An 11455-nucleotide genomic window follows, 5' to 3' on the forward strand; every position below is an offset into this window, starting at 1 on the left:
GCGAGACTACACAAGGGGTACTCGTACTCAGGTCGTTAATAAGTATATAATCCGCTGCAAGTGCTAGTAGGGTTTAGGACGAATCCGAGGTTTTACATGCTCTATCAATAATCTGAGTGGTTTGCGGGCGAAGAGGCTACACGTGTAGCTGCATAGACCTCGCTAAATTATAGTAATCACCGATGATCTCTGGCACTTCGGAGCAGCGGCAGCTCCACGAGAGTGGGACTAAGACCAAGGGTCCACGACAGGCACTTGCGAGGTTTGAAGCAGATAGAAGTGGAGAAGTCTCCGTAGGATAGCCGATATTCCAACGGAGCCACCCGATGTTGCACAAGACGGTCCATCATCTCGACATGCTTGTCTATAGAAGGCAGCAAGAACAAGGAGAAGCAAAACATCACAAACACGCGTGCGAGAATCACACGTGGAGACGGAATATTGAATGCAGCGGAAACATAGTGCTCCTGCTATTACCCGATGTCAGCCCCCCACCCCCCAAGCATCCGTGGGAGATTTCGTGCTTGTCGGTAACCAACCCACGAGACCATCGTGACTGTGAAACAGCATTCGCCAAGCTCGCAACCGACGTTCCACAGACCTCCGCCCCCCAAAGAACGCCTCGCGAAAGAAACCCAAGCCTCTACTCGCCGGGAACGCCATCCGCCCTATTCCCCCGAGCACTCTCAATACGGGCTGTTGACGATATCATTCCGCGAGAGATAGCTCCCCCTGGCACCACTCCTTCGCGCGCCACCAACCCTCGACGGCGTCGCGATGCTCTCCCTCGTCGGCCTCTGCAACGCCTTCCTCGCCACCATGTCGACCTCATTCGGCAGGGCGACAATCAGGTTCTTATCCGAGCCGTACCTGAAGTTATCCGCCTTGACCTCCTCGGCGTAGCGCTTGATGAGGTAGGGGTCCTTCCTGCCCGCCAGGATCTTCTTCATGCTCCAGGTGACGATGAAGGGGCCCGTGGCGGTGACAATCGTCGTCTCCGTGCTGTCAATCCCGGTGTTGAAGCGTGCTGTGGTGAATGACAGAGGCGCCTTGGTCTCGTGCTGCAGCTGTGCAACGTGGCTGGGCGACAGCGCCAGCCGTCTCGGCTGCGGCTTCGAGTCCTTGGCGAAGGACTTTTCGAAGCCGAGCTTGCCCTCGTTCTTGCCGTCCTTCTGCAGGGCGTCGACGAGGAGGAGGTATGTCCGCGTCGTGGCGAGTATCCAGCGGCCGTCGGCGGAGACGTCGAGGCCTATTATGGGGTCGCCGAGCGCGGGAATGTGCGTTTTGGCGTTGATGCCTAGGCGGTCGAACATGCGGATGTCGCCTTTGTTCGAGGAGACGGCGATGTAGCCTTTCTCTGTTGTGGCGGCTGCGGAGAAGTCGTTCTTGGAAGCGTACTGCTTGAGCTCGGTGTCGACGAGCTTGTTGCCCGCTAGGCGGGGATCTATGCGGAATAAAGCGTTGTGAGACAGGCCAAGGAACGTTTGCTCTCCTGTCATCTGCGCGAATTTCTAGACTGGGTGTTAGTGTCTCTTGCAGAATGGTTGCACGTGAGTGTGTACTTACGCTCTCGGGTGCAATCACGTTGACCGGAATGTTGTCATCCACTTTCCACTCATCCACCACCTTCCCATACTCAAGATCCATCCGGTAGAGTGAGTTCGGGTTGTCGGCGTTCTGTAAGATCATGTTCCGATCCTCTGCGTGAAGCATAACCTTCTTCGGACTGAACAGCTTTCCTTTCGGCGTCTGGACCTTGGAGATGTTTGTAGTGAACTCGAGTTGATTGTCGTCTGTGTGCTTGAAGACACCGATCTTTGAACCTCGAACGACAAATGATCGGTCGTTCTTGAAGCCTACCGCTAGCTGAGAGTTGACATGGCCATCTTTCTCGCGGGTCTCGACGTCGTCCTCGGACTCGTCGCTGTCGTAATGCTCGCTGCGCCGGCCATCTTCGTCCGTCTCCTCATCGGTTTCAGTGTCCGACCGATCTTCTTCTTCCTCCTCGTCCGGTGCATCTTCGAGCGTGAGGTCCTGGAAAGCGTCGAGCACGTATTCGCGATCCGCCTCTTTCGCTTTCATCCACTTTGTTTCGTTGAGGTGCTCCCAAAGTGCCTGCATCAGCCCTTCCTGAAAGCGCTCCTCAGTCGCTTGATCTTTGAACCGTAGTAGCCACGAGTAAGCGGAGCCATCTTCTGTATAGTGATTGAAGATGAAGGACAGATATTCGAAATTGAAAACCGGGTTGAGCTCAGGCACGACCCGCTGCCCAAGCCAGTCCCGCTTCTTGCCCGTGATCTGTAACCAGTAATCCCAGTTGCCAATATCTGAGACTGTTGCATGGACCGCAGAATCCTCTAGGACGAACGCGCCAGACTCGAAGTCGAACAAGTGAAGTTCCGCGACTTCGTCAGCGAGAACTTCACGGCCCTCAGGGTGGACGGCCGAGGGTGGTGCGATAGTCTTCTTGTTCGGTGTTTGTAGAGCCTTCGACGGTGTCTCAGGGGCCTTGCCCTTCTCTTCTGTCCTTCTGACCATTGCGGCTGGGCTAAACTCGGGGCTTACGTCGGTGAGTAGTTGTGAGGCGGCGGGCGATGATAATGCGGTTGGGGATTTCGATCGAGGACTGGAAATGGGGCTAGCGTCCGGAATAGGCTCTTCTGTGAAAGAAAACTCTTGAAGGTCTTGCTCTGTTGCCTGGTTGAAGCTCTTGCGGTACTTCCTCTCGTACTGGCACTGCAGCGCTACCAGCTCGAACGATGCCGCTGTCGCAGGAGGTACCGAGCGGTCGCAAACAAACTCCCACAGGTCGCCCTCGTCGCCGCTGAGGTCCTTCCACGCAAAGACCTTCTCGCCTGTCTGCCTTGTGTCTGTCCGAAATTGTAGGAATTCGTCGAGCAGGAAGATCTTCTCGTCTTTCTCTCCGCTCAGGCCGTCCGCGACGCTGTCCTCGCCTTCTTCTTCTGCCAAGAGCTCTTCCTCTCCCTCCTCGTATGCCCGTTGTATGACCAGCTGGTATTGGAAGTCTTGCCCGGTGCGCCGGATCGAGGCAGCGGCGTCCTTAAAGATGAGCTCCGAGTAGCCCTTGACTGAGAGTGGTCGGACGAGGTAGAGCTGGCCTTGGGGGACTTCGATGATAGATTCCTTAGAGGTATCGCCGAAGAGAAATTTGCTCACTAGAAAGCTGTTAGCGATTCAACGGCTGTGACACTCTAGCGGTCGGCGCAAGGAGGGGCAGCTGTGGGTTGCGGCGGAGGGGCAGGCTTGCCATTCCTTATCATGAACATTACTGCGGTGAAGTGAAACAGAGTCTCAGACGTCGGCGTGTGATGAGGTTTGGCGCAGACTCGGTTCTTGCGTAAGACAATCCTTCGCGCTCAGTTGCGACTCGAGGCAGCTTCCCACTGTACGTTCACAGAAAGTTCCAAGGTTGCGGCGTGAATGCTTGAAAGCCACACGCCCACATTTCACGTCACTCTCGCTTAGCTCGTTGCTGGGGAGGAAACATGGTTGCGCCACACTTCCATACTGCAGTACAGCATGCACAGATAGGGACAAATTTCACTTGTATGCATCCATAGTTTGGACTGTTGTATACAGCGTGATGCGTGACGCGTCATGTCAGACATATGCTCTGTGATAGGTAGAGCATCTCCTATGTCTCTCCTCTAAGCCCACCCACCATGCTGCCTAACCACCAGAGCCCCGCTTGAAACAACCCTGCAGGTGTCTCTCTCCCGACTAAAACATACCCAAGAGGTCCTCATTCGTCTTCTTCGCATTTCCTTGGCTGGTAACCTGCTCAGTTGGTGGCGGCGGCTGATGGTTGTTACTCATGCTGAGCGAAGCAAATCCGTTCATCAGGTCATGGCTGAACAAATTTGGCGCAACGCCGGCGGCGCCGTCCCCGAACACGCCTATCAAACTGTCCATGTTGCTGGCCGCCGTCGGTGCGTTCGCGGCGGGCGATGCTACCCGCTGTGGTGTGCCTGCAAGACCCTCTAAGCCTGAAGTGCCTGATGGCGGCTGCTTCTGCATCGATGCAGGCGCCGCACCGTCAAAGTCGATGTCGAGCAGGTTCTCGATGTTGCTTTCTGGAGCCGCTGTACCGCCGGAGACGGCTGCTGCTGCCGCCCTCGCAGCGATGGGGTTCTCGCGAGCGTTCTCTTGTTGCTCACTGTCGCAGTATTAGTACACGTGATCATAAACCTATGGTGTGGGACACATACTCAATCGCGGCTTTCTGCATAGCCTCGGCGCCAAACCGGCCCTGCCCGAGGAAGCTCTCAGGTGGTTTGTGGTACACGGAGGCGAGAGTGGATAACTCAGTAATGAGTTGATCCAGTAACGCGGGTGGTAGGGACGGTATGGTGGATGTGATGGGAGGCTTGTCGGAGAGAACAACATTCTAGGTATCGTCAGCTGCAATCAACAAGCGGCCTCGTTTGCTTAGTCCGGCATACCTTGGCGATCTGCGGGTCGCTGGACAGCAGCCGCCAGTAAACATACGCTCGGTCTCGGATATCGGGGTTGTCATTGTCTGCAGTCGCCGCCTGCAACACCTTCTGTACTAGCCCTTGCGACTGGTCCGGCTTCTTCAGGAAGAGCTTCACAACTGCCGTAAGAATCTGTAATTGCGTCTGCGTGAATTCCTCCGCAAACCCATCCACGAAACCCGTCAAGATCTCGCCGGCATTGCTGATTTTCTCCGCATATTCACCAACTATCCAGATGAGGGCGCCTCTTGCATTCGGCTCGTCGAGCTCGTCTATGCATTGACACAGTGTTGGTATTATACCCTCATAGCCCGGGTATCGTCGGAAGATGTCTTTGATGACCACGATGGCCTCTTGAACGACGTAGTTCACCTTAGTCGCGATCAGATCAAGAAGAGTGTTGACGCATTTCTCGCTGGCGCTCTCGATCTTGATAGCCACTTGGCCAATGGCTTTGACCGCTCGTCGCGCAAAATCCATGTCAACCTCCGTGGCGTACTCCTTGAGCTCCGCAAGAAGCTGGTCGACGTTCTTGTCGTTAGCTACTCGAACCATGACTTCCAGCTTCTGTAACTTGAGGTACGGTGGATCGTTGTATTTGCAGAAGAACACGCGGATCTCTTTGCTCAGGATGTCCGGCTGCTTTTGCAACAGTAGATCAATGTTGCGGAGAGCGACGTATTGTACTTCGGGCGCAGAAGATATCAAGGTGACTGCAACGGTTAGCATACTGCCTTGCGGTTGCATTCGAAAGACCTACCTAGGGGTGGAGCCATCTTCCGCGAGTAAGATTTCGCGAGCTCGGAGCCAACGTACTTCATGTGCAGGAACACAACCTTGACAGCAGCCAACACAACACTGGGGTTGACATGCTGGAACTGTGGAGACACCCTTTCGCATATGTGTTCTGCTTCCTTGACATCTGTCGCCTTATAATCCGCCAGTGTGGTCAAGATGGTTACTCTGCCCCACTCGGTGCACTCATTCAGAGCCAGGAGCATCTTCTTGAGCGTGGTTGGCGTGATTACCAGTGCTTTGGTTTCCGGCGCAGCTTCGTTGATCTCTGAAAGTGCTTGGACCGCATTTGCTACCACCATCGGATTGGGATCTCCAACCAGTTCCTGCAGTGTTTCCAAGAAGCCATCCTCCAAGCACATTGTAGGGTTGAGGTCGAACAGCTTCGCGACGCAGAGCACAGCTGTCTTTCGGACATACGGTGATTCGTCTCGTAGCGTTTTCCGTAGAGGCTCCTCCATGTAGTCCACTATCTTGTCCACACGGATACAACCCATTGTCCGAATCGCTAATGCTCGCACCAGAGGATTCGGGTCTTCCGAGTCTTGTACGAAGGTATTCACGGCGAGGATACAAAGGTCGGGATGTGATTTGGCATAATTCCTGGATCGAGGACCCGGTCAGTCTACTTTCTTTGCGCCGCAGGAGCATGCCTATAGCAAACGTACATCAGGTATAGATAGACCAGCTTCTTCTGGTCCAGATCGGCGGTAGCGATATTCTTGAGGACGTCTGGGAAGAGAGCCGACACATCCTTTCCCAGGGTCATCGACATGATGGTCTTCTGTATCGCTTCCTTTCTACAAGCCCCTTAGTACCGAAAGCCGACATAGCGTTTGCGCGCGCAGCCTCACCGTTCGTAGGCATACTGTGACCTAGATTCATGTTCAGCGTTGCTCTTAGGCAGCTAACCGGCTCGCGCAGCTCTTACACCAAGCCTGCCCGTAGCTCGAACGTCTCTCCCTTCCGCGGCACCGCAAAGGCGCCTTTTATCCTGTTGACCGCCATCCCTGCGCCTCAGGTGCAGAGGTGACGCCCTAAGGCCCGCCCCTCATGCACTGGATGTTCGTGTGGTGGAAACGGGAGTGGTGAGAGTCCGTCGAAGCGTGATAGTGGCACAGATGATACGGGTCGAGGAGGTCTGCTGTGTATGAGCGGAGGACAGCGTAGTCGCGAGAAGCTGCTGCGTATGCGTAGGGTAGCTGTCGTGGGCTGTCGAAGATGTCAAAGCTGCTTGCGCAGATGCGATGTCGAGTTTGTGCAACAACACGCGAACCGCCAAAACTTGCATGCGGATGCGGAGAGTCGCCGTTCTGGGACCACGACATCAGGTTTCACTCAACATCAAATACGGGCAGCTGTCAAGCTCCGCACATTGAGCTGATCGAAAGGGGCGATTATGGTGAGTAAAGCGCATACTTCAAGTTGCACATCATAAAAGGGCTTCACTGATTTATTTTGAGCCGTCGAATCTCCCGAACCTCAGACGGCTCTTCGTCGAAGCAAGGACGGAAGCAGAAGAGAGTGCATACTCGAGAAACGCTGTAAGGGTCCTTGATGATGCTATGTGCTCAAAGTCTTCTGTACCCTCTAACATGGCGATGTAGTTCTATAACCTGGTCCTGTTCATGTCATCGGTCGCTGTCTTTAGTCTTGTAGCCCAGCGCATGACTGTCGGCAAATCGACACATTTTTAAGCGTGTCAGTTTGATGATCGGAGCAGCAAACGCGCCTTGAACGAGAATGGACCTAACAAGGCTCTGCTCATGCTCCTGGTGAAGACCTTCGAAGCTCCTCGTATGGAGTAGGGAAATCGTGAACACACGCATTGTCAATTCAGGGGGCTTACCCGAGAGTCCTATTTACACAAGATACTTTATACGTTAGTGCTCGTCCATGGGTCGGCACGTTTTCTATCCGTTCAAATGCAACAACTCTGAAACCCTATCATCTCCCTAATCGGTCTCCTCGCCATCATCGCTACCGAGGAAGTCTAGATTCCGAAGTCCCTTTGCAAGCTGTCTTGTCGGCCGCTTTCCTCCGCTGTCGTCCTCAGAGCCAGCTTGGCCCCATCTCTTAGCACCCTCCTGAACGGCCTCAAGGTCAGCTGCAAGCTCCCGCTGCTCCTTGATCTGCTTCGCCTTCTCGGCAGAGTACCTTCCGTCCATTCCAGCGTCTTTTAGCATCCGCTTTAGGTGGTTGATCTTTGCTCGCGAGGTATCGTAAGACGCAAGCTCTCGGTGCCACAGCTTCCGGATTCCGCACTTGATCAGCCAGCCTTGCAGACGCCTGATCTCCGCCTCGTCAGGATCAGGGTTTGAGTCGTTCTTGGCTTTAGAAGACTTGAGTTTGGTAGACTTGGTTGCTTTGTCGGTGCCAGACTTTTTCCTGGCTTTCTTCGGCGCAGGAGCCTCGTCCAGCACATCTGATAGCTCGCTCTCCGATGCGTCGTCGTTCTTGCTACCTGCTGGAGCTGGAGCTGCTATTGCACTTTTGATGTCGTCGCTGTCGCTCTCTATGGGCGCGGGCGCTGGTTGCGCTTCGTCGCCGTCATCCTCGCTCGCTTCTATAGGCTTCGCATCGTCGCTGAGTTTCCGCGCCTGACGTTTTCTCGCCGGCTGGCTCTTCTGAGGAACGCTTTCCGGCTCTGATACGGCATCGCTGGAATCTTCTACATTTGACAAGGGAGGTTCTGATGGTTCTTCGGATGAGACAGAGACCTTCCTTCGTTTGCGCGCATTTGGCTTGACGTCCGCTGATTGTCTTTTCCTGCTTTTCTGAGGCGCAGGCTCGGCTTTCGTCTTCTGAGCGCCGGGTTTCGCTTTTGACCTTGATCCTGTTTCCGGCGCGGTCTTCCGTTTGTTTGGTTTTTTGACTGGGATGTCTGGCGATGCTGGGTTGGTATCTTCTTTTGCTTCCTGTATTTTCTGCGTACCAGGTTGTTAGCGGGCAATAAAGCCTACAAGCTCAGGAAACTTGGACGCGTTTGCTTCGACGCCACCAACAGCAGTCGCGCTCATGATACACAAGGATTGAAGTTGGTAGGAGACGCAGGACGTATGCGCCTCATCCCTTGCTCCTATTTGAACTGCACGCGCTCGAGTAGTAGTTGGTTGACGTACCACCTCATCCGTGATGATATCCTTGCTCCGATTTTTCCATTCCACATTTGACTTGAAGAAACCATCCGGCAGAGCCAAGTCAGCCACTGCAGCTGCTCGTACCCGGTTTACGGTGAGGTCCTCATGATTGCCCGACTTGGAGATGGTCGCGACAGCTTGGCGCAACGCCTGCTCGATCCTTGGTTCTGGCGGCAGACGTGTGGAGCCATCTTCAGAGTCCGACAGGTCTGACATATCACAAGCGATTCCTGGCAGCGTTGTTCTGCGTGTGGTCTTTTTGGCTCCAGCTGTTTCTTCGCGACTGCCGCTGTCTCTCGGCGAGGGCGAGATGTGGGGACGCGTCTGGGGTTCCTTGCGAACAAGGACGGGCGTTGAAAGGGCAGCTCGCTCAAAAGCGCGCCGGTGCTGGGCAAGTGAAGCTTGGCCTTTGTCGACGGCTAGTTAAGCCGTCAAGAATCCCATGATTCGCGCTGGACGGCAGATCCGCGCGGCGTTCGAGCTCAAGGGTGCGTCTGGCGTCTAGCATGTGGGAGCGACTGCACAGCGACTGCACAGCGACTGCACAACATCCTGTTTTGTGACTGTCTCCGCACCTGTAATCTGCGGCTGCAAAGAGCCCGCTGCAGTCGCCGGTGAGGCAGCGAGTTCTTACCTAGGTACTTGGATACTTAGACACACAATCCTCCTCGGCCAGAGCCGGTGCATTGCGTGCGAGTGCTCCACGACAGGGTTCAGCACAGCTAACTACGTGATTATGACTGAAGCTATCCGCGAAACACTTTGCCCTCGTCCGCCGTCCCAAAGCCCCTCCATGGCCCAACCACACCAAGCTGCGCAAAAGCTATAGAGGCACACCCTCGCCTACCCTCTCCGTTCCTGAAAGCTGTACTACCGAACTTGCGCTGAAGCCTTTCCAATTCTTCTTCCCCATTCCCTTGCTTGAAGGCACGGCAAGTTTCGCTGCTAAACACCACCGCGCGACCTCACCCTAAGCTCTCTCGTCACCACCTCAGGACCTTGGACGTCCATACACCGAGTCGTTGCACACCGCCCTCGCCCTTGTTCTCCTCAGGCCCTTCTCGCAAACCTCCGTCACACCTTAGCGTTTCCTCCCTACACCATGCCTGCCGCAGATGCAGATCCCAAGTCGGAGGGCCGACTCCTCCTCATCTCCAATCGCCTACCTATCACGATAAAGCGCTCGGAAGAGGGCAAATATGACTTCTCCATGTCATCCGGCGGTCTGGTCAGCGGCCTCAGTGGCCTATCGAAGTCTACTACCTTCCAGTGGTATGGCTGGCCAGGACTAGAAGTGCCCGAGAACGAGATACAAACTCTGAAGGCTAGACTGAAAGAAGAGTACAATGCGGTACCGGTCATGCTGGACGATGAGCTTGCGGACAGGCACTACAATGGCTTCTCTAGTAAGTGAGCTGAGAGCTCAAGCTCCGACCGGTCGCCCAGCAAATTCCACCAGTGATTGGAATTGGGATGCTCGATCTATTGCTCGCTCAGTGCTGACAAGTAGCAGACTCCATCCTATGGCCCCTCTTCCACTACCACCCCGGTGAGATCACCTTCGACGAGTCCGCCTGGAATGCATACACCGAGGCCAATCGTCTGTTCGCAAAGGCCGTCGCGCAGGATGTCCAGGACAACGACTTGGTCTGGGTACATGACTACCACCTCATGCTTCTCCCCGCCATGCTGCGCGAGGAGATTGGCAAGACTAGGAAAAACGTCAAGTTCGGCTTCTTCCTACACACACCATTCCCGAGCAGTGAAATCTACCGCATCCTCCCCGTCCGCAACGAGATACTCCTTGGCGTCCTCCACTGCGACCTTATCGGATTCCACACATACGACTACGCAAGACACTTCCTCAGCAGCTGTTCCCGCATACTGTAAGCCACACCTGCAATCCTGCTGCCTGTGACCGTTTTGCTAAGCACATACAGTGGTCTTACGACAACACCAAATGGCGTCGAGTTCCAAGGCAAGGTCGTGACCGTTGGCGCATTCCCCATTGGCATTGATCCCGAGAAATTCGAGGAAGGCCTGAAGAAGCCCAAGGTCCAGGAGCGCATTGCTACATTGGAACGAAAGTTTCAAGGCGTCAAGCTCATCGTCGGAGTCGACCGTCTGGATTACATCAAGGGCGTCCCTCAGAAACTCCACGCACTCGAAGTCTTCCTGACGGAGCATCCAGAGTGGATCGGCAAGGTCGTCCTAGTACAAGTCGCTGTTCCCAGTCGGCAAGATGTCGAAGAGTACCAGAACCTGAGAGCTGTGGTCAACGAGCTAGTGGGACGGATCAATGGCAAATTCGGTAGGACATCTCGACCCAAGCTCTGAAGTAATCGTTAACAACCGTAGGAACCATTGAGTTTATGCCGATTCACTTCATGCACAAATCCGTCTCGTTCGATGAGCTCATTGCTCTCTACGCCGTTTCGGACGTTTGCCTCGTCTCCTCGACCCGGGATGGCATGAACTTGGTCTCGTACGAGTACATCGCCACGCAGGAAAAGCGCCACGGTGTCATGATCCTGTCGGAGTTCACGGGCGCGGCGCAGAGCCTCAACGGCAGCCTGATCGTCAACCCCTGGAATACCGAGGAGCTCGCGGATGCGATACATGACTCTGTCACCATGGGGGATGAACAGCGCGCAATCAACTACCAGAAGCTGGCGAGATACGTCAAGAAGTACACCAGGTAAGCACTAAGGAATCAGTCCTTGAGTGCACAAGTTGCTGACAACACGTTCAACAGCGCGTGGTGGGGCATGTCCTTCGTCAACGAACTCACTCGTATATCTGAGCAGGCGGACAAGAAGCTCAGAATACGGCGCGAGAGCTCCGTTGCCGAACCGAATGGCAAGGCTAGTGAGCAGCAAAAGCTCGAGGGAAAAGTCAATGGGAAGGCCGATACGTTGGCAAACGAGGCCGTTTCTCCGACCATGGGCGCCAGTGAGGGCGACACGAGACCCATGACTGCGCCTTGACAGGCCGTTCGCAGTCGTTTGCTCAGTGCTGGAGCAA

General features: G+C 54.8%; 3 protein-coding genes across 3 annotated transcripts; 1 reads left to right on the plus strand and 2 right to left on the minus strand.

Moving 5' to 3' along the window:
* Positions 1 to 686: 686 nt before the first annotated feature.
* W97_07411 (uncharacterized protein) lies at positions 687 to 6299 on the minus strand (the record flags this gene model as incomplete). The annotated part of the gene is made up of 9 exons (XM_007785041.1): positions 687 to 1511; positions 1567 to 3176; positions 3753 to 4177; positions 4230 to 4408; positions 4464 to 5209; positions 5257 to 5894; positions 5960 to 6091; positions 6146 to 6166; positions 6223 to 6299. 9 exons carry the CDS (start codon positions 6297 to 6299, stop codon positions 687 to 689), a joined length of 4653 nt encoding a protein of 1550 aa, XP_007783231.1.
* A 947-nt stretch (positions 6300 to 7246) lies between these two features.
* On the minus strand, positions 7247 to 8647 carry W97_07412 (uncharacterized protein; the record flags this gene model as incomplete). The annotated part of the gene is made up of 2 exons (XM_007785042.1): positions 7247 to 8218; positions 8414 to 8647. The coding sequence occupies 2 exons, from the start codon at positions 8645 to 8647 to the stop codon at positions 7247 to 7249; spliced, it is 1206 nt and encodes a 401-aa protein (XP_007783232.1).
* Positions 8648 to 9533: 886 nt separating this feature from the next.
* Positions 9534 to 11418, plus strand: W97_07413 (alpha,alpha-trehalose-phosphate synthase; the record flags this gene model as incomplete). The annotated part of the gene is made up of 5 exons (XM_007785043.1): positions 9534 to 9837; positions 9945 to 10317; positions 10372 to 10742; positions 10790 to 11129; positions 11187 to 11418. 5 exons carry the CDS (start codon positions 9534 to 9536, stop codon positions 11416 to 11418), a joined length of 1620 nt encoding a protein of 539 aa, XP_007783233.1.
* Between the last annotated feature and the right edge of the window lie 37 nt (positions 11419 to 11455).

Source organism: Coniosporium apollinis (assembly GCF_000281105.1).
Source record: "Coniosporium apollinis CBS 100218 chromosome Unknown supercont1.38, whole genome shotgun sequence".
In the NCBI taxonomy this organism is placed as follows: Eukaryota; Fungi; Ascomycota; class Dothideomycetes; genus Coniosporium; species Coniosporium apollinis.